The sequence below is a fragment of the Tachysurus vachellii genome, chromosome 7 (genome assembly GCF_030014155.1).
Source record: "Tachysurus vachellii isolate PV-2020 chromosome 7, HZAU_Pvac_v1, whole genome shotgun sequence".
NCBI lineage: Eukaryota > Metazoa > Chordata > Actinopteri > Siluriformes > Bagridae > Tachysurus > Tachysurus vachellii.
Window position 1 is genome coordinate 18716622 of NC_083466.1, and position 23163 is coordinate 18739784.

The following is a 23163-nucleotide window of genomic DNA, read 5'->3' on the forward strand; positions in this document are numbered from 1 at the left end:
AGAACACATAAAATAAGAAGAATACACTTACTCACATGTCAAATCTCTTTAATCCAGTCTGTTTACAGAAAGAGCACTCCAGTGCATATGTACAGCACTGTCTTTACATGACTTACGTACATGTCTCAGCACAAACTCTGAGAAAAAAACAATCATAATTCAAAAGAATTTGGGTTATGGGTTAACAGTGGGTCTTTGCTCACTGTGGCTTAACAGTGGCTCACTGGCAGGCTTTATATTTGATGCCACTGATGACAAATAACATATTCTTTGGATGAACTTTAATCATTTCATACATTTCTGACCTCAGGTGAGATTCATGTCCCTCTGGTAAGTTTCCCAGTGCAGTGTGTGTTTGAGGACAGAATCTGATGTGGGCCAACTGCTCTGGTCTGCCTTTCATTTTAACTCTTAAACAGCAAACACCCCCTCCCCCCCGTTTCACAACACAGACACAGACTACTTCTCCCATCTATTGCATTCCAATTGCACAAAACACCAAGAACTGGAATTACAATGAATTCAGTGAATTTGTAATAAATTAGTAATTTTTAAATACCAAGATGTTTCAGTGGTCATCAGGTTTTACAACACAGACTAGTTATCACAGAATAGTTTCATAAGATCATAAATCAATGAAAGTTTATGAAAATAGCAAGTTTTGCTCTGGGAGTCTGGCAGACTGTGATCAGGAGCAGCTCTCAGGTGGCAAGTGGCAAGGAAGGAAAATTTAAGCATTGTAGATACAGAATCAATCGGTAAATGCATCAATTTCAAATAATAAAAGCTGCTAATTATAGCTCCTGGAACTGTGAGGCACCACCATGATGTTAGATACATGCTTTAGCATCATGTTAAAGCTGTTATGGAGCACCACATTTCATATGCCTTACTTACCTTATAACAGACAGAATATGTTATTTTGGTCTGCTGTGAAATTTTGACTATGAGTACAGAAACATGCTATCTATCAGACACCTACAACATGAGCAAATAAAGCAGTTAGTCAGAAGAGAACAGTTAGTCAGAGAAATGGTAGTCGATAATGTTTGTATACACACTGCACCACAAACCCATGGTTGGATAAAAACTAATATTGATGATGGCTTTAAATCAACAGCTGCCACACAGTGGTCCACATACATTAGCAGTTATAGACCCATACACTGCTGCACCCAGGAGCAATGGCTCTCCCTGCTGGATTACAGTGGACTGACAAATGGAGCATACATCATCTGAGGTAAAACACTTCCTCAATGGGAGTGATACAAGCATACAAGGAAAGAAAGCAATAATAAGGAGTCAAAATAATAATAATAATAAACACACATATAATATTTGCCAAATGAGTATCTGTAGATATATATCTTTATATAACTTTGCATCCATGTTTCTTTTTATACTATCAGTTATTGAACCATGTTTGGGAGGTGGATCAAATACACTTTAGGCCCAAGTCACATGCTACAATAAAAAAACTATAAAACATCATGTTATAAAAGCACTGAATATGGATAGGGTTATTATTTATTAATTAATATTTTATAAAAATGTTTCAGTACAAGGGCACCGTCCAAGGTTAGATGCATGGCAGGAGATAATACCAGCTTATTTAAATAAATGAACTAATTGCCTCTTATTTGCAAAATAAAGTGGCACTAAACAGTTGCATTTGAATAAACTGATTTACTTTATTTACCTATACAAATAAATTTGTCTGATGCTTCCAGTTTGGATTTAATATTTGAGATTCACTTTCACAGTCTTGTAAAATGTGATACTTTACATCCAGACTCTCAACATCAGCTTTGGGGAGAATTTCATCTTTTGAAAACAATCGTCCTGAGAATACAGGGCTATCAAGTGTCACGCATTGAGAGGGACAGTCTCTCATTTCGGTCTTTTGTCACGCTCTCCCACCACACATTGTATTTCTCATGCAGAAAAACTTTTTGACAATTTATCATATATTTAATATGCCGCAGCGCCCAAAATGTATCAGTCCGCACCGCTGTCTTTATGGAACTGGGCAGGAATCAAGCGCGTCTGCCCTGGAGTTCTTAGTCCATAGATATATACACTAGATGTCGCCTTGTATAGGGCAGTACATTGGAACGAATGCGTCAATAGAGCCGCCATCTTGGTACAGGGGACCCCCTCCTCATAATGCATCAGCGTCAATGTAGGCAAAGAAATAAAATCACCATAAATCGTCATGATTGCGATTTTCTGTGTTTTTTTGGTTCATTCCAAAGGTCAGACATGTATTTATCATTAAGTCCAGAGAAAATTTAAGGTTTTGATATTAAGATAATCTACCTTTTTTAAAATATAATGCATAGTGCTAGTAGGTGTAAGTTAATTTGTTACATTCTTCCACTTGAGTAAACTTCAAATGAACAATCACTACTTACCTTATAGCCTACTGCATACAACACTGCTACAATGGTGTGACTATACATGTTCATTTAAACATTTAAAATGTATTGGTTTATTAAATATGATACACAAAGCAATTTGCAGGTGGAAGCAAATCACAAATTTTAGAGGAACATAATGTGAACATAACATTTGAGAGGAACATAATTAGATAGTTGAGGTGCTAAAGACTGTTCAATCTTTTATTTATTATTTTCCCACAATACTTTTGCAACATTAAAAACACAAATATCAAAACAAAAACACAAATATCATATAAATGCAATAAAAACAAAACAAATATAAACAGCAAGTCATATTATAAATTTTTTAATTAACATAATATAAAAAAATCAAGTTCAAGTTTTCTTTATTATCAATCTTCCACATGTACAGGACATACAGAGAATTGAAATTGCGTTACTCTCAGTCCCAAGGTGCATGCAGATCCAAACCCTTTTCAGGCACAATGTCATTAAATATGTCTTTAAGTGAAGTAACTTGTTTTTGTCTTCATGGAGAGGAATCAGGAAGAAGATATAGACTGGGGAGAGCGATACAGACAGGATCCGCTTAATGTAAACAAAAGTGTTAAAGACTTTCTAGTGAAGAATGCACATGAAGGACTGGCTTTACCATTGACAGTGTATGAGAGATGTTCAGTTACATCAGGGCAGTGTGTGTATTATCATTACTGCTGTGATGGAAAGGACGACAGAGGCTGGGGTTGTGGATACAGGACTGTTCAGACCATGTGCTCTTGGATCAATAATGTATCTCACTGTGGGAAATCCAGACCTCCACCGAGTAAAATCGGAAATCCATGAAATCCAGCAAGCACTAGTTACAATAGGAGACAAACCAGCCTTGTTTCTGGGCTCTAAAGAGTGGATAGGGACTTGTGAGGCTGCTCTGGTTCTGGACCAGATGTATGATGTCCCCTGCAGACTAGTGCACGTGCGCAGTGGGGCAACAGAGCTCGAGCAGGCGGCTCAGGACCTGCACCTTCATTTCCTCACCCATGGATCACCAGTCATGATGGGTGGAGACAGGGACAACTCATCCAAATGCATTCTGGGTGTGTGCACCGGAAAAAAAGGCAGCTACGTGCTTATAATGGACCCGCACTATTACGGCTCTGTCCTGGACAAGGAGTTTTTGCAAAAGAATGGCTGGGTGGCGTGGAGGAGAGTTCAATCTCTCGATCTGAGCTCCTTCTATAACCTTTGTTTGCCATAAACATAACAATGATTCTCATTATTGCCATCAGGACATTGACAAAACCTTAGAAACCTGTACTGAAAGCTTAATAATGAGAAAAATAAAGGAATTAATAATAAAGATATGTCACGTCCCCGAGTGTATTTGAATTTGATGTGGTATTTTATTAATATATATTTGAAATCGGGTAAAATAAGTATACAAACGATATTGTGTTCATGACACTCACAGTGTCTCCTCATGAGTTGTGCGCGTGCACGCGAGGGGTATTCAGGGAGTGTGTCGCGTGCACGCGCTTTATTTTCACTTTCAGGGAAACAAAACTTAGGATGTACTTTCGATATCGACAAAACCGTAACCAGAGCAACTGTGTTAAGGAGCATTGTATAAGCTTGTATAAAGGAGGGTTCTAGCAAGTGCATGATTCTTTTGATGATGCTGTTTTCAGTCACTTTTTCTAGACAAACATGTGAGTAGAGACCTGGTAAATATCTGGTTTATTATCTGTTTTAAATATATGGTTTATTATATGTTTTAAATATCTGGGTTAAATATCAGACGGGTTGTTTAGGCACTAAATGGTCTAAAAAAAGCTAATTTCTTAAATACTTATTACATGTGTAAATGAGGACGTGTGTGTACCTGCACTTTTATATCTTATAAGGTTATAAACGAGCAATTAAAAAAATAAATATATATAATTCAGATTTTATGTCACATACATAAACATACACAGTATGATGTAGTGACATTTGTATTAAAACTGTTCCTTAATGAAGTATAACTATAAAGAAAAAAGGCAGTAAATTGGGTGCAAAGAAGAGATACAATGAAAATGTGAGACAATAAAATATAAAAATAACATTATATCTGTACAATGAGCAGTGATTAGGGTGGAATGTGGAGGTGTTATTTTAACTGAACACTGAACTGTATCCAGCTCAAATTCGACCACACAATTAATTTATATTTATATATAACTACTGATGTGTCTCGTGTTTTTTACTATTATTTATTATATTTAACATTTATTTATCCAAGAATAATTTAAATGAGATTCACAACCACGTTCTGTACAATAGTGAACTTTGTGTAGTTAAATAGGGAAATAGTGAGACTCCATACATATTTTCCAGAAATATACCTTATTTTGCTGAAAATTACAAAGTACACGATAACACATGCACTGCTCAAAGCAGAACATTTGTGAAAAATGTCATGATTTCACACACGTGTGCTAAAGGGGAACCAGGTACCAGTACAAACATTAAACAGTACCAAGACTTTTCTTTTTCAAAATATTCTATAAACCTCAGCATTACATGGAAATAAGTACCGACAAACAAATTATTTTCAAAATCTCCAAACTCTTCACAAACATGAGAAATGCATTTGGATGCACAAAATTTAAAGCTCTCTTAAGGTACAAATCCATTTCTCTAAATATGCTTGAATGTGTTTGCCTAGTTTGGTTGTGGTGCTTGTGTTAATTTCAATGCTGATGTTCTTGGCTGGCACAAAAAAAAAATCTTTCTTACATTTACATTTACATTTACATTTACATTTACATCATTTGGCAGATGCCAGAGCGATGTACAGAAGTGCTTTTAAGTCTCTATCGTTGAATACGTGAACTCTGGTTCACAAGTTTACAGACCATGAGTCTAAAACACTGTTCAAATTTTTGTTATTATATTATATTATTTATTTATTTAATATACATATATGCAACAAACAAGGAAGAAAGTGCTAGTTGAAGTGTTTCCTGAATAAGTAGGTCTTCAACCGTCGTTTGAAAACATCCAGTCTGGACCCTTTGGGGAAGTTCATTCCACCATCTTGGTGCCAGAACAGAGAAGAGTCTTGTAGTATACTTGCCTCTTACCCTGAGAGATGGTGGAACCAGTTGAGCAGTGCTGGTAGATCGGAGGGTGCGAGGTGCAGTGCGAGGAGTGATGAGGGCTTTGAGGTAAGAGGGAGCTGGTCCGTTTTTGGCTTTGTAGGCCAGCATCAGTGTTTTGAATCTGATGCGTGCAGCTAACAGAAACCAGTGGAGGGATCGCAGCAGCAGGGTGGTATACAAGAATTTAGGCAGGTTGAAAACATGCCATGCAGCTGCATTTTGGATCATTTGCAGAGCACAAATTGCGTTCATAGGTAGACTTGCCAGCAGTGCGTTGCAGTAATCCAGTCTTGAAATGACAAGAGACTGAACCTGAGAACCTGAAGTACCCGAGCAGCCTGTGTGGACAAAAATGGCAGAATCCTTCTAATGTTGTAGAGAAGAAACCGACATGAGCGAGTCACATTAGTAACATGAGAGGAAAAGGACAGTTGATTGTCCATGGTTACCCCAAGGTTGCGAGCTGTGGCTGAAGGGGAGATCAGATTGTTGTGCAGGGATATAGCAAGAGCATGACCTGGGGATGAATCACCTGGAATGATCAACAGTTCAGCTTTGCTAGGATTGAGCTTTAACTGATGAGCAGACATTCATGATGATATTTCTGCCAGACATGCTGAGATCCAATCAGAAGCTGTGGTATCTGAGGGTGGGAAAGAAACATCACAGTCTTATTATCCAAGCTTTGAAACATATTTTCATATATTTTCAATGTCTTTTGTGTGCAAGTAAATGTATCAAAAAGGTGCAACCTAGTTTTTTAATAATGAAGAAAAAAACACCATGAGGGAAAAAAACAAATAAACCAGTTGCACTAAAGCAGTAGCTTTTTCTTCAGACAGTGGACTCTTGTGCTCCAATGAACAGGCGCTGTATAACTTTAAATGTAAATTTTAAGTCATTTGGATAGTCAAGTTTTAATGCATACACCATGCACCTGAGTGATGAATCACCACGTCTTCGTCAATCACCACAGAAACATTGTTGAATGCCGGGAGAGGTTCCTTTACATTTTCCACTATTTCTAGGATTCCAGTTACCAGACCCTTGATCGCATTCTCTTCAGTCACCAGGCAAAACAATGTGCTGATGCTTTAGAAGGAATCATACATAAATTTATATTACATATTTCACAAATATACAGTGCCCAGACCCATGCAAGCTAAGAATTTCCCTTCATCTTGCCTCATACACTTTCATGAATTTTGAAGGATACTTCCTCATGTACCACAGCAAGGTATCCAAATAATGGATAGATCATGTCTCAATTCAGGTTAAGTAATGCGTCATCAAGAGGTGAGACTTCCTGTGCATGCGCAGTACACAAAAAGTTAATAGAGTGCATGTTTTGTAATTAGAGAATTTCTGTTTAAGTTGAGGTTGTAGTAACTTGCCTTATTGAGTGATGAGACTCAATGATGAGAAATGCATTGTACCATGCAGAAATGCATTGTGCCATGCTGTAAATCGAATTGATCCATAAACAGCGTTTCATATCCCTTTTTATCTGAAATCCCATTCTATCATTTATAATTTTAAGTTTCTTCCTTTTGTGGTGCCACGAGAGGAAGTCATCCTTGGTGAACCAAACAGTGACACAGGTTCTTTTGATGCGTTAATGGTGTGTTGTATCAGGTTGTGTTCTTTTGGTTCACTGTAACAGTCCTGTAGTGGTATCTGTGAACCTGTTATCTTATCTGTGACTTAAAGAAGCATATAGAACATTTTATGAATATATAATAAGAGTTTGATGTGTTTCACTGAAAAGATTGCTGACTTTAGTTTATGAATTAACAGATCATGCTTTTTGTAACAGGGCAGACTGACTAATCTTGATGATCCATGTAAAGAAGCACTATTTATTAAAAACTCATATAAATTATACTCGTATAAATTATATATATAAAAAAAACTCATCCACAGAGTAATCCAAAGTTAATTTCAAGATTTCAGACATAAATCCATTTACAAAAGTGAATCGGAAAGTTTAGAACACAGTGTGTGCTATTGCCGGTTGTGCAGCTTCCATAGAGGCAACGTCCAGATTCTCTGTCACGCTTTAGTGTTTGTGTAAAATTTCAGTAGTTTGACATGGGTATTGCTAGTCCTGTATAATGCCATGGGTAATGACAATTGTTATGACCTGTTTAAAATGAATAAAATTATATGTATTGTGAACATTCTGCCATATAATATGTAATAAGAAACATTTTCAATCTTTGGTATATTTTCTATACATGTTGCCATCTATACAAATGACTTCCTTGTGTCTAAATACTTCAGAAATACCTTTTGTTTGGTTTGTACAGTTTGCCCCTGAAGACTGACCATCATTGTATGCATAATGGAGAGTTCTGATGAAGAGGTATCTACTGAGTTCAGCTTTTTATTTATTTGATTTCCTGATTGGCATGCCTGACTGTTTGGTAGATATTTGTATGAACTCATCATTCAAAATGTTGTTTAAATATTCCCAAATCAAGCAGTTTGAAGACGCCAAAGATTTTTTGGATGAAGATCTACGTATAAATCTTTCTGAAAAAAAGTCTGCGAAGCTACAGCTAAAAGAGGAGCCAGTCACTCCAGAAGGTATTTTTATAAAATCTTTAGATAACTTTCTGGCATGTTTGCTGAGTTGAAATATTTCTTTTTGTTTTTCACAGCCGTTCCTGCACCATATGACATTTTAGTGCAGTCCATTGGGACTGATTTTGCTAGACTTGAGTGGAAATGTGTAAACTGCATATCAGCCTTTGAGCTGAGATGCTCCAGCAGCACATCCTCAATCATCCAAACCCTTTCACAGCATTATGCTGAAGTGTCAGGACTGTGTCCAGGCACCGAGTACACTTTTACTGTGATTTCAGTCTCAGAAAATGGAAACAAGAGTTCTGCAGCCAAAGTGTCTGCATATACAAGTAATAACCAGTCTAAGGTTTTATTGACAAATGTCTAATAACATCTCCATTAAATTCACCATGCCATTTCAACCCCAACTCTGTTTTCATTACAGTTCCAAACCCACCTGAAAACATCACGGTTGAGAATATTGGTACTACATCAGTTACACTATCCTGGCATCCACCTGCTTCCTTAGAGAAGAGGTATCATGTGCTGTGTTCCCACAATGGTACAACTGTTCATGAAGAAGAAACAGAAACTAACACACTAGTTATCGATAACCTGTCTCCAGGAAAAACATATTCCTTCCACATTGCAACAGTGCTCAAAAATGGGAGCACAAGTGAGACAGCTGTATTAGATTCTCGTACTCGTAAGTATTTATACGTTTTGCAAATCGTAATAGTCAATGGCAACTAGTTTTTACCTAAAGCTTTGATTGGGGTGGTTGAAAGGTTTTCTTTTATTTTTGTTCTTAATAGCAAGCAATCTTGAGAGCTTTCTTCAGGACTTGGGGCTGAAACAACACCTCACTGATAAACTCTCACTGAGTTCTGTACTACAGATAGACAAGAGCACAGTGACAGATGATCCAGCACAGACTCGATCAGATTTACCATGGCTTTTCCTCAAGAAAATTATGATGGTGAATGTGACTGCAAGAAGTGTCAAATGTGCTCCATCAAATATTGTCGATGAAGATTTTAGTTTGGATTTGTATAGAGATCTGGAGAGCCTTGACCTCAACCAGGACCTTAGTCATAAAGTAAATCCTTTAGACATCATAACTGCACTCTTCCTTTGCTCAGACAGTTTTCTTCAACAAGAGCTTGCCTTCAAAATGTCTATGTGCCAGTTCTCTGTGCCTTTACTGCTTCCTAATTGTGACACACAGCAGAGCATGCTCATGCTTTGGGCCTTAAAAGATATTGTAAAGAAATACAGACCACACTCCTTGTCTGATCCAAGAGGGTTTGTGGAAGACAGGATTGTTCTTGCTGAATTACCTTTGGTGTCCTTTGTAAGACTTGGAGACTGTAGCATTTCCAAATCTCAAATCTTGAACAAACTGCTCAGTAATCCACAGCAATATCATGACACATTTGTGCACCGTGAAATGGACTGTGGAGACATCCCAAGAAAAATATCAAATGGTATGGTGGAGATCAGCTGGTACTTACCTTGTGGAAGTAAAAACATAGACATCTTCCCAGAACCTTTGGCTATTGCAAACCTGAGAGGGGACATAAGTACATTTGAGACTCAGTACTCATTCCTGTGTCAGATTTCTACAGCAGTTTTTGTTTTCTTTGACAATTTTGAAACCAACTATCAGCTACTCACCAATACATGTGTAAATGCACAGTTGTTTTTGGTGGGAAATGCAAACACCAAAGCCTTCAATCTGGATTTGTTGAAAAGAACAGCTGCTGCATTGAAGTTGAAAAAAAACAACATCATTCTAAAGACCAAACAAAATGATGCAGATTTTGTCACAAATCTGTGTTGTGCTGTGAGTGATGTTGTTAAAAACAGTTCTATAACTGTACAACTTGAAAAGATGACCACAGTTGCACATGAATTTGGGATTTTGATTGATGAAGACAACAAGGAGTGCCAACATGCAAAAGAAAATGCAAAGGTAGTCACTAGCAAGATAGACGACACAATAAAGTTTAAGGAAAAACAGCTCCCTTTGCAGGGTGAGATCTGGAAGAAACTGGGAAAAATAGAGAAAGAGGAGTGTAGGCTTCGTAAAGCTGGGGATAAGAACATTGAGATATATAAAGGTGAACTTACTGAACAGAAAATAAAACTCAGGAAACAGCAAAGCAGCTATGAAATGTCAGAAGCCATGTGCTGCTTCATAAGTGCACTGTCAAGTTCAACTCTTGAGAGATCCTTCTTCCTGAAATGGATGCGAATGTATTTGGACAATTTATCCCGTGAAAATCTGTCCAAACTTAGAGAAAAGTACAAGGAGAAATGTCAACAATCATCTGAGAAGAAGGAGGAGATTGCAATACTGGACAAGCAGATCTCAAACAGTGCTTTAGGAACTGAACACTTTTTGAGGGAAATGGGTCAGCTGTATGAAGCTGCTGTCTCCCTTCCAGAAAATATACAATCACGAGAACAAATGCTACACTTACCTAAACTGTGTGCTGAGCTCCTTTTAGATGGATTCCCTCTTGAACTAGTTGATGGAGATGCTTCAAATATACCCCTAAGGTGGATTAGTGACGTACTGAAAGAGCTGAATACTTTAGTGCAGCCCAAGAATAAGATCATGGTAGTTACAGTATTAGGAGTGCAGAGCACAGGAAAGTCCACCCTATTAAACACCATGTTTGGGGTTCAGTTTGCAGTCAGCAGTGGAAGATGCACACGAGGAGCGTTCATGTTGATGATCAAAGTCACCGACAGTTTCAGAAAAATACTTAATTGTGATCATTTAGTGATCATTGACACTGAGGGACTGAAATCACCTGAGCTGGCACAGCTCGATGACAGCTATGAACATGACAATGAACTGGCTACACTTGTTGTTGGGCTGAGTGATATTACCATCATCAATATTGCCATGGAGAACTCCACAGAAATGAAGGACATTCTGCAGATTGTGGTGCATGCATTCCTCAGGATGAAGGAAGTGGGCAAAAAACCTATGTGTGCATTTGTGCATCAAAATGTAGCTGATGTATCAGCACATGACAAAAACATGAGAGACCGGAAGCTTCTTTTAGAGCAACTGAATGAGATGACTGAGGCAGCAGCCAAGATGGAAAACAAAGAACTGTACAAGAAGTTTACTGATGTAATGGAGTATGATCCAGAGACTGGTAACTGGTATATACCTGGGCTCTGGCACGGAAACCCACCAATGGCACCAGTGAATGCAGGCTACTCTGAGGCTGTGTATGACTTCAAAAAGAACATAACCAACATTCTTGTTAACAAAAAGATATCTACCAACAACATTGAAGAATTTCTGGAGTGGACAAAAAGCTTATGGAATGCAGTAAAATTCGAAAATTTCATATTCAGCTTTAGGAACAGCTTGGTAGCTGATGCATACATGAAGCTGTGCACTGAATTCCATAAATGGGAATGGTCTTTAAAAAAGGACATGTATAAGTGGTTAACATCTGCTGAAACCAGAGTGTCCAATTTTGAGATAATGAAATCCAAATCTGACAAGACAAACCTGCAAGATTTACTGAGGACCCTGAAAGATGAGGCCTCCTCAGAACTTGATACATTGGAAAAGACCATTATGGAAAACCTCAACAAATACTATGAGCAAACAGAGGGTCATGTCTATCTGGTGGAAAAGTACAAAGAAGACTTTGTAAACAGTGCAAAATCTCTCAGGAGAGAAACAGAAAACTCAGTGCTGAACAACCTGGAGGCAGTTATTGAGATTAGGAAAGGAAAGAATAATTTGGACAACATTAAAAAAACACATACTGACAAAATGGAGAATAAAGTTCTAATACTTCTGGAGGATCTCCGGAAGAACAGACATTCAGAATGTATGTCTGAAGAAGAGCTTAACAACATCTTTGAAAACATATGGGAGGAAACCGTTAAAGAGCTGTCCTTTACTGGCTTGCGTAGACGAATCATATCTGACAGTGTTTTTAAGCAGTTACGACTGAACATGAAACAAAAAGGAAGTTCTGTCACTCAAAGGTTAAACAGATGCAATCTGGATCAATACGGCAGAGAGGAATATGTTGTAACAGCAGATGGTCTTTTTAAAAAAGCTATAGAAATGATGCATGTTTATAAATTTGAACAAACTGTGAGACTGCAACAGTTGGCAGACAGTGCCATTGACGCATGTATGCAGTCAATTAATGACAAGAAAGAAAGAAAATCAGATTATCATGACACCTACATTCAGAAGATCCTACATATAATTGATACAAAATTGACATCATTAAAGAAATGGAAAGTTTCTGACGAATTTGAACTGTCCCTAAAGCTGCACATTTGTGCTATTTCTGCGAGAGAATTCCAGGCCATGCATGACAGTTTTATTGAAGAGAACGACCCACGCAGATGCCTTGAACAATTCAAAGAGAAGTACCGTGCTGATTTTAAAGATCTGTTCAGTAATCGTGATCAGTGTCAGAGGAAGGCTGCAGAATTCGCACAGCTCTGCCTCAGCCCTGCAGTTGAGACATTCATCTGTAACTCACTGGGACTAGACATTATTGACACAATGCTGCAAGGGGAACATGCATTTCAATTCAGCACACGTTCATTTTTCCAGTACTCTATTTTAAAACAACTTCTGGATGACAGCAATTTTGAGAACTATGTGAGCTACATAAGTTCTTATGAACGCTTTGTTAAAGAGTGGATATTAAAACAAATTGAAGACAGGTTTTCTAACGAAAACAAGCTTTTTGAGCTGGAAGTGCAGCATCTCAAAGGAGCTATTATGGAGATAAAAGAGGCCATCAGAAAAGCACAACAAGAGACAGATGAAGATGAAAACATTAAGGGATTTATTCAGAACATTTGCAGAGAGCTTGGAAAAATATTTGTCATTCCAAATTATGCAGCAGTCATGGTTTTGAACAACGCCAAACAGGAACAATTTTCCCACTGGCTCATGCAGTCTGTGGAGGAAATGGAAGAATCGCTGAAGACTAAATTTAAGAAGGAAGACATTCTGAGAAAACTGAAAACACTCAAAGTCAAACCACAGGATGAGCTGTTCAAGCGTGTATTTGGCTGCGGGAAACAGTGTCCATTCTGCAAAGCACCATGTGAGGCAGGAGGAGAAGCTCATACACATCACTGTGCTTCTGTACACAGACCTCAAGGACTTGGTTTATACAGGTATGAGCACTCAGGTAAATTAGTCACCAACATTTGCTCTACTGATGTGAACACTGAAGCCCAGTTCAGATGCCTAGAGACCAACCATGTGTTCCATCCTTACAAGAAATACAGGGAGATCTTTCCGGACTGGAACATCCCTGCAGATCCCAGCATAGAGGCCTCAGACTACTGGAAATTTGTTATGGCAAAATATAATGATCAGTTTGCACAAGCGTATAATGCAAAACCTGCAGATATTCCCCAAGTGTGGAAAAAAATCACAAAGAAAGCAGCAGAAAAAGGTCTGAAGGAGAGTTTTAGTATCAAATAAATACCAGTGAAAAATCATTAGGATAAGGGAGATTAAAGAAAACTTTTTTCTTGCTTTCCAAATTCTATTGGAGTCTTTCATCTCATCATACCATTAGTACATCCCTTGACAACTTGTCTTTCCTTTAGCTTTCTCTTTTAAAATTCCAACCAGCAAAGAGAATACTGTGCATTTTAATGACACTGAAAAGCACAAGAATTAGAATTATGTCTTTATCTTCACAAATTAATGATTCTGTTTCTTTAATGATTGCTCTTTCTTACTGGGTGTTGATTTATTAAAACCAAATCTATCTTTAAAATCAAATTCAGTTTTATTAATCATCAGTTTAAGTATATTCATTCAACACTGTTATGTCTATGTAACATGTATTTTCTGGCATATATGATTATTATATAAATATTAAATTTAAATCAAAACTTAGATCTTAGTCAATACAAACTATGATAGTAAAGCAATTAAAACATTATTGCCTTGTAATCAAAATCAATGTAACCTATTTAACTTTCAATAAACCTGTGATTCTGTCTAAAACAAATGTTCATGTGTATAAATATAAACTCATGGAGCACTTGGATAATAGGAACAGCTGTACACCTACTCATTCATGCAATTATCTAATCAGCCAATCATGTGGCAGTGGTGCAAAGCATTAATTCATATCAAACAGATACGGTTCAGTAGTTTCTGGTAATCATGAACTATCAGAATGAAGAAAAATGTGTTTTCATCAGTGATTTTGACTGTGGAATGATTGCTGCTGCCAAAAGGCTGTTGCTTGTATTCATAAAGACTTTAAAAGTGATCTGAGAGAGTGAGAGAGCCCTCTGGATGTTTTTTCTTTATTGTTCTCTAGAAAGTGTTGTGTGTAAAAATCACAAAATATCAGGGTCTTCATAATGATTCTACGAATGATCTCATGGAGCTCCTAACTTACTGTAGCTTAAAAAATAGGAATCTTACTAGGAACTAGGAATCTTATCTTAAGAGTGATTCAGGGTCAAATCTCAGCAACTCTGAGCAAGGACAATTTATCTTAGAGAGGAGGTGGAATATACCCTGTTACTAGCTATGACACATTCTTTTGAAGAATGTGATCAGTTGTCCAGTAAAAAAAAAAAAAAAAATCAAGCCCTTTTAAAATATGGTTTATTATAAGCCTTCACTTTGTCTCTACATTAAGACTACATACACTGAACACTGCAGTGGGCACAGACACAGCAAAACAGCTGAGGGCCAGGGCCTGTATTAATAAAGATTCTTAGTGCAAAGAGTTGCTCTTTTTAAAATGAAAGAGAAGATCCTAGTAAAGATAAAATATATTCATAAAGCATTGTAACCCTTGAAAGGGCTCATAAGGTCAAAAAGTGTTAGTAGAATGTGTCATAGTTAGTAACAGGGTTTAGCTTTGCCTCCTCTCTAAGATAAAATTGTTGTATTTTCCTTGCTCAGAGTTGCTCTAAGATTGGTACTGAATCACTATTAAGATGAGGTTCATGAGATCATTCTTAGAATCATTATGAATACGGGATCTGATATTTTGTGATTTTCACACACAACAGTTCATAGAGTGTAATAAAGAAAAATAAAGCAAGAGAGCAGGAGTTCTGCAGAAAGAAACGCGAGAGAGCTCAATACTGGTTTGAACTGACAGAAAGGCTGCATCAAAGCCAATTATTCTGTTTATTTTATTATTCTACTATTAAATTTAAGATCAAAAGATGAATGATGCGATAAAAATTCAGCTTTCATTTTCTGATATTTATATCTACATATTTGTAATTATATTTGTAAGTAGACTAATATATTGAAAAATATATTTAGTAAGCTAATATATTGAAAAGAAAAATGCAGGGAGTTCCAAAAGTCTTCATACATTAACACATATAGTATTCTGATACTTTTAAAGAATGTTGTACAAAACAAAACACTGGGATTTCATCATGAGTGGCAAAGGATGTGTTGTAAGTTAAGTAACTTTTTTGCTCATTTTGCTGATGAGATGTATTGAGATGTGTTGACATAATGAATCAAATATATAACAAATACATATAAACATACTCGTCCTGTCAGGATTGTTACTGCAAACTTATGTTCTTGTACAGAGGAAGTCAAAACTAATTATTGATCAGTAAGTATTTCATAGGAAATTAACGTTTAAAGTGATTCAACCTCCAAGCTTCTAGTAGGTCTAGATTAAAGATATTGTCTTTTCAAGTCTCACAGTAGATTTAGAATTGACCTTCACATGTGAAATAATAAAATAGCTCTCATTGTATAAACAAAAACCACCTCGATGTCACATTCATCATGGCCAATTTCCCCAGACCAGAAGAAATCCTCACTCACAGTTTGAATGTCTTGCAGCAGAGCAACATCTTTCTCTGATGCAACTTAGCTTCCCTTGTCCTTTGTTGTTGAACAGACAAAGGTTATTTTGAGAGAACTCGACGCTGAGTCATGGCTGATGCTATGGGAACGTTCCTTGCAGATGTGGTGTCTGAAATTCTGTGTGAAATCACCCCAATCTACTGACTAAGAAGGTCATGTAATAAAGCGGATCATGCCAGAAAGACCATAAAAGTGCATTTTTGTCACATTACTTCAGCTTTTTGTCTTCAGGAAGCGTTCTGTTTATGTTGGTGTCTATTGTCTGTGTTATTGTCTAAGACTAGGCAAAAAAGATATATAAAGGTTAGGGTCTTTTCTTCTTTATCATGGCATGCATTGCAAGTGATTTCTCTTCGTAATCTCCACTCTCCCCTGGCTGCATTCCAAGCACCTATGCCTGTGGCCATCCATCAAGGCAGCATGCCGGCTTCGTTTGTGGAGGTTGCAGGTTAAGTTAGCGGAAATGAAAAGGGAGATGGCTGAATTCTTTCTCTAATCTTCTTTGCTGATTCTAATGCCTCTGATTTGGCTCCAGGAGCTCGCTTTGCGATTTTTTCTAAACCAAATGTGGACTTTTTATTATTATTATTATTATTATTATTATTACTCTGAGGAGCTTGATGTGGGCAATGAGGATCAATCGCCAGTCGAATTGCCATCACATTGTGTGGTGCTAGAAAACCTTGTGGAGTGGATCACACATACTTTTACTAAGCTTAGCTTAGATTGGTCTGATGAAATGATAATGCTGTTCACTCTGAGATTGAAAATCGCTACCTAATTTCACACCGCCTCCCACCTCCATGCAGTTGTCTTCCATATTTCGCAAACCTCCACACTGAGGTGTCGAGATTGTGAAATAATCCTTACTCTGCCTGTGTTTCCTCAGCCACTCCTGACTATTCAGCCATTGTGGGCCTAGATGAACATGGGTATTTCAGGGGTTAAAGAGACACTTACAAGCTATCTCTACGCTTCATCGACTGCATGAAGAAAGTCTGCTCTCCCATTAAGACCCCATTTGATCACGCTGGCCTTATATCGAAGGCCTTCAATCCTGCAGGTTAAGCTGGTGTGGTGCTGCACACAATGGCAATTTTGACCTGCTAAAGAGACTTGTCTGCTGTAAGAAAGGAATCCTTACGCCCGAGGCCTAGGATTTTCATGGATGCCCCTTGAGGACCTCTCCACTGCTGCCTACAATGCCACCTCATATGCATCGGGGGTTCAGCCATGACCACCCATGCCACTGCTCCTTGTGTATCACCACCTCCTGGGTTAACCTCTGCCAGCTTGCTGTTTCAGGGCACCAGGTGAGGTGAGCACAATGAAAGGTTAACACTTCTCTTAGACTCCCTGGCATTATGGAAGGATGCTTATCTTCACATCTTGCCAGAGCACAGTCTCTCCAGGTTTGCTTGCAGGAGCAAAGTGTACCAGTTCCAGGTTATCCCATTAGGCCTAGTCTTATCACTTACCCTTAAGTGCATGACTCTCTCATCTTGGCTCATCAAGGGACATGGCAGACAGGTATTGAGATGCGGGCTTACCCACATGAGGTCTCTAGGCTTTAGGCTCAACCCAGTGAAGCGTGTGTTTCTCCTTCTCAAAGAGCCACTTTCTTGTGGATATTTTGGGATGCGTACCTTTCTAATGTGGACAAACCCCTGTTCTCACCTTCGGCCCCATCTTAGGGCTTGTCACCGTTACAAGGCTATTCCGATGGACGCCTCCCTCTCAGATGGGGAAGAGGTCCTAGACAGCATTCCTGCCCATAGCATATGGGAGGGCTTCTGTTTTCATTTCACACAGATTGCCTGAAGACGGGGGCTGTATTTCTACTGCTGACAGACTTCCTCCTGAATCTCAGGGGCTACCTTTGCCTATCTCCTACATCAATCATTAGGGCAGTTTGCTCCCTTTTTTCAGGTAGGCGCACCAGATCTTGTCCTACGTATAGACATACATATACGTATATGTATGCAATTTACACTCCAGAGTGCATGTTCAGGATGCAGGTTTCTGCTGAGGCAGAGGCTGGGCTCAGTAAAAGGCATTTACACCTGTAGTTGGTTAAATGCATATGGCAATTTTTGTTTAGGTGGAAGTGGCTTTGTTCGCCTCTTACTGTAACCTGTGGCTTTCTTTCTTTTTTTACCAGCCTAAATTGAAACACTTTTCCTAACAGCTCTGCTCACAGGGGTCCTAGCCAGGGTATGCTGTGTGGCTCCTCATTGGCCCACCTAATTCTGAATTTTGGACACAATTTCCCTTCTGGACAGTTCTCCTGAAAAGATTTCTGTCAGGCAGAACCTCCTCTCTTGGGCAAAGGGGGCAATTCTCCATGCCTGCCCTAAGATATGAAACCTCTTGGTTTGGCTCCTGAGGGTTACCATCTCCTAGACCCCTGTGTCTCAACTGAGGTTGTGGAGACTACATTTGCCTCTTGTGTAATCGACATTGCCAAGTTCTTCTCTGCACTGTTAGTACAGTACTAGAGTTCCTGCAGACAAATCTATTTGAGAAACTATTTCCCTCTACATTGAGGTATATGTGGCAGCCGTTGCTGGGAATCATGTGTCTGTTCTCTGGTCTCTTGCTTTCTGTGTGATGAAAGGCAGCTGAGGCTTTCCTGCAGTCTCCCACCTCCTAGGACCTCTCATTGAAGTCAGTGGAGTCAGACTCTAAGGAGACTCTCAAGCTGGAAACAGCTCTGCTATTAACCGGTCATTCGGACTTTCTGCAGGCCTTTGGTCTTTTTTTGCCTTTTGCCCTCCACCCCACAAGTTGGCGGAGGAGGAGAGTCTACACCTGCTGTGCCGAGTTCGGATTCTCAGAATTTACGCCCATCGCTCGAGTGCATGAGGTAAATCCTTTCTCTTTTAGGCTGCTTTGTTGACTTCCACAAAAGCTAAATCTCTAAGCAGAACCTTATGTAGGGTATTGATAGCTATCTCTAAGCCTATGAGGCGGATTTTGTGGCTTCATCTCTAGGGATTATGGCTCACTCCACTATGTGCATCGCCCTGTCCAGCACTCTGGCTAGGGGCATTGCCCTCAAGGATATTTGTGGATGGTCCTCTTTGCACACCCTTATCAGGTTGTATAACCTGGACCTGGACCCCACCCTTACAGGGCCAATAGTGCACTGCTCCCAGTTTGTTCAGACATCTCCCGGTGTGTGGAAGCATTGGTATTGACATTCCCATAACGTCAGCCATGACGCAGCATCGGGGTTCCCTCGAAAGTGAACTACACTAGGTTAAATATGTAACCTGGTTCCCTGATTAGGGAACAAGCTGTGATGTTGTACACACTCCGAAAGTGACACACTTCCTTCAGACAAGTAGAAGCTATGGAGTAATGTGATGTAGATGACCTTTTAGACTCTTCTGCGAGGAGCATTCCCATAGCATCATCCATGACGCAGTGTCTCATTCCCTTCTCAGGGAACCGGGTTACAAACTTAGTACGTTTTTTAGTTTTAAATTTAAATTTAGGGTTAAATTAAGAAAATTACATTATTAGGGCAGTTGATCAATAATACTAGCTAGACAATACCATCCTTCAAAAATCAACACAAAAAAACAAAAGCCATACAAAGCTTGAGTGTGACCCAGTAATGATTTTATTTGGGCAAGTTTCAAAATGCTGTGTGTGATGCAAAATTAACACAGGCCATGCTACAATTAACATCATCCCCACAGTGAATATGGTGATAGAAGCATCATGCTCTGGGTTAATTTTCAGTCTCAGAGCCTGAAGGTCTTTATAATAGAAGGGAGAATGGATGGCACAAATTACAGAAGGATAAAAAATGTTATACATGTAATGAAGGTTTATTTTTTAAATCAAGATTTGATTCTGTAACACAAAAGTTCTACCAAGGAGTAGTCTGAATGGTTAGGATATTTATGCAGGCAGAATGTATCCAATTTAAAAACAAATCTGCTGAGAAATAATCATTCTGACTTGAAAATGTACTTTAAGGGCAAAATAAAGAATACGGCTATCAAAATCAGTGTAAGTGTCATTTGCGATCCAGATGAATCTGGTGACTTTTAAATACTGAAGTCATGTCCTGAGAAAACCTTATTATAAATGTTTTTAGCCTTTAAAACCAAATCATGTAGAATGATGCTAATTGTTTCACTTTTTCCAGTGTAATGTAAATAAATCTGCACTTTAACACTGCAAGCTGATTAGGAAGCATGGATATTCAGTAAACAAACAGGGAATGTTAATGAAAGCTATGAATGTATTTAATGTTTCCCAGCTCAGAGTCACAGCATACAGTGTGGAATAATTTCTAAATCAAACAGAAATATCATCTCCTTATTTATATATTTTCTTTCTTTCTTTCTTTCTTTCTTTCTTTCTTTCTTTCTTTCTTTCTTTCTTTCTTTTTTTTTAAATAATCATCTATAATAATCATTTTAAGTCCATTATTAACACACTTTTTTCATCTTATCAGGTTTCTGATTCTCCCAAGGACAAGAGGACTTTATACTAGCCTCCATTACACACAGTGACTGAAACCAGTGACTATAAATTACTGAATGAACAGCCAGAATAAGATTATTAGGGGTTGGACAGTTTGGTTCTTTCTAAAGAGCAGACAACCTTCCTGATCCTTGTAAATTCTTTAAATCTTTAAACTGAATAAAGATCAGAAAGAAAGATTTATATGCTGATCTCTGTGGTAGCTGAATTAAACTTGAACCTCTTGTCCTGTTCAAAAAAGTAAGCATTTCATTCACTCATAAAACTAACAAATAAACAGAATATTTACAAATATTTTTGTTGTTTTTTCTTACACTGAAAAATGTACAGTTAAGTCTTCTTCTCTGTATATGATCTTTGCTTAGTATATGCTTTCTGAGAACCAGGAGCTTCATTAGGAGGAGAAAGTCTCCATTGTTCACAATGTCGCCCTCTAGTGGTTCAGCATAAGAAAAACTCAGAAATAAAGTGTTTTTTTTGTTGTTGTTGTATATCTCATGTCCATTTCCACTCTGGTATGATTTGTTAAGGTTGGCCATGTTTCCTACCACAAATAGTGATCACGTGGGCAGAGCAGTCCAACAAGTAAAACTCTGAATCATTATTCACAGTTGTTTTTCTCATGAAACAGTCTGTTATTTATGTATTGATGTTTTTGTGTGCCTCTAAGTTCAAATCCAATATGAACTGAATCCAGTAAGTTGTCCAGCATACGGAATCACTAGTATGCTATTCAGGCAATGCTATGGACATTTCTATATGTTACAATGCACTGTGCTGTTTCACACTTCAGTCTCATTTAGCTACAGCAGCAGTCAATAAGTTCATCCACATATAAGCTTGTAGACAAAAGTGTATATCTCCACCCTTTCACTCCCAGAACTCAGAATAGGACAAAAAATTATTTATTATTATAAACATGACTTAGTTTAGGTCATGTTTGAATCCCAGGTCCACTCCTGGCCCCATGAGCAAGGCCCTTAATCCTCAATTACTCAGTTGTATATGTAAGGGAGTGTGTTGAGTTGTCCACAAGATGTCTTTATATCATTGTTGTGTTAAGACATATTCAGGTACTTTTATCACGGTTTAAGCCTCGTGCATACCGTACCGTAGCATTGAGACTTTTCTTCAGTTTATGTTATCAACGATATAGATGCAGTGCTGTGGAATAAACAGTCAAGCCACAATCCCGAACCCCTCTGTGTCTTCTTTCCTCTACCACCACCCACAACCATACACAAGAGAGAGAGAGAGAGAGTCACATATAAATTGACATAAAAATGTAAGTCACTCTTGATAAGGACGTCTGCTAAATAACCGAAATGTAAATATGGGAGCTAAAGTACTGCCTTTTCATTACAATTGTCCAGTTCTTCTCCTCACACTTTACATCCAGTCTCTCAATGACAGCTTAGGGGAGAATTTCAACTTTTGAAAACAATCGTCCTGAGAATATATTTTAACACTCTTGATTTAAAAACTTTATCTGGTGTTCAAAATGTGTTTAGAGCAGTATCTCATATATATCTCTTATATATACTACTGTTTTTCTGAAGTATTTTTTTTTTTCTGAACTATTACCTTGTAGTAACATCTACTGCGGAACTGTTAAACACAACCCGTTGCTCTGTAGGGACATAATTTGTCGACGAACCACCCGACATTATTGTTTACATTTATTAATGAATCGGTTATGCCCTTATACATCCCGAAAAAGACTGCATAATATTTTTCATTTGTTTTTGTCGTCATGGAGAGGAATCAGAAAGAAGATATAGACTGGGGAGAGCGATACAGACAGGATCCGCTTAATGTAAACAAAAGTGTTAAAGACTTTCTAGTGAAGAATGCACATGAAGGACTGGCTTTACCATTGACAGTGTATGAGAGATGTTCAGTTACATCAGGGCAGTGTGTGTATTATCATTACTGCTGTGATGGACAGGACGACAGAGGCTGGGGTTGTGGATACAGGACTGTTCAGACCATGTGCTCTTGGATCAATAATGTATCTCACTGTGGGAAATCCAGACCTCCACCGAGTCTCCATGAAATCCAGCAAGCACTAGTTACAATAGGAGACAAACCAGCCTCGTTTCTGGGCTCTAAAGAGTGGATAGGGACTTGTGAGGCTGCTCTGGTTCTGGACCAGATGTATGATGTCCCCTGCAGACTAGTGCACGTGCGCAGTGGGGCAACAGAGCTCGAGCAGGCGGCTCAGGACCTGCACCTTCATTTCCTCACCCATGGATCACCAGTCATGATGGGTGGAGACAGGGACAACTCATCCAAATGCATTCTGGGTGTGTGCACCGGAAAAGAAGGCAGCTACCTGCTTATAATGGACCCGCACTATTACGGCTCTGTCCTGGACAAGGAGTTTCTGCAAAAGAATGGCTGGGTGGCGTGGAGGAGAGTTCAATCTCTCGATCTGAGCTCCTTCTATAATCTTTGTTTGCCACAAACATAACAATGATTCTCATTATTGCCATCAGGACATTGACAAAATCTCAGAAACTTGTACTGAAAGCTTAATAATGAGAAAAATAAAGGAAGGAATAATAAAGACATGTCACGTCCCCGAGTGTATTTGAATTTGAGGTGGTATTTTATTTATTATCTATTTGAAATCGGTTTCCTCCCCCGGTCGAAA

General features: G+C 38.4%; 2 protein-coding genes and 1 pseudogene across 4 annotated transcripts; all 3 read left to right on the top strand.

Annotated features, from left to right (window-relative positions):
• The first annotated feature begins 2921 nt into the window (after window positions 1-2921).
• Window positions 2922-3718, top strand: LOC132848773 (ufm1-specific protease 1-like; annotated as a pseudogene).
• Window positions 3719-3924: 206 nt separating this feature from the next.
• Window positions 3925-14140, top strand: LOC132848772 (interferon-induced very large GTPase 1-like). Of its 3 annotated transcripts, none has more exons than XM_060874762.1 (6): window positions 3925-4123; window positions 7852-7907; window positions 8026-8131; window positions 8206-8460; window positions 8556-8816; window positions 8926-14140. In XM_060874762.1, the coding sequence occupies exons 2-6, from the start codon at window positions 7887-7889 to the stop codon at window positions 13611-13613; spliced, it is 5331 nt and encodes a 1776-aa protein (XP_060730745.1). In that variant the 5' UTR covers window positions 3925-4123; window positions 7852-7886; the 3' UTR covers window positions 13614-14140. The 3 variants fall into 3 exon arrangements, with proteins under 3 accessions (XP_060730745.1, XP_060730744.1, XP_060730746.1); XM_060874761.1 differs by having other exon boundaries at window positions 3925-4108; XM_060874763.1 differs by having other exon boundaries at window positions 3925-4108; window positions 8029-8131.
• An 8027-nt stretch (window positions 14141-22167) lies between these two features.
• On the top strand, window positions 22168-23105 carry LOC132847977 (ufm1-specific protease 1-like). The gene has a single exon (XM_060873481.1). The coding sequence runs from the start codon at window positions 22261-22263 to the stop codon at window positions 22978-22980; it is 720 nt and encodes a 239-aa protein (XP_060729464.1). The 5' UTR covers window positions 22168-22260; the 3' UTR covers window positions 22981-23105.
• Window positions 23106-23163: the final 58 nt, after the last annotated feature.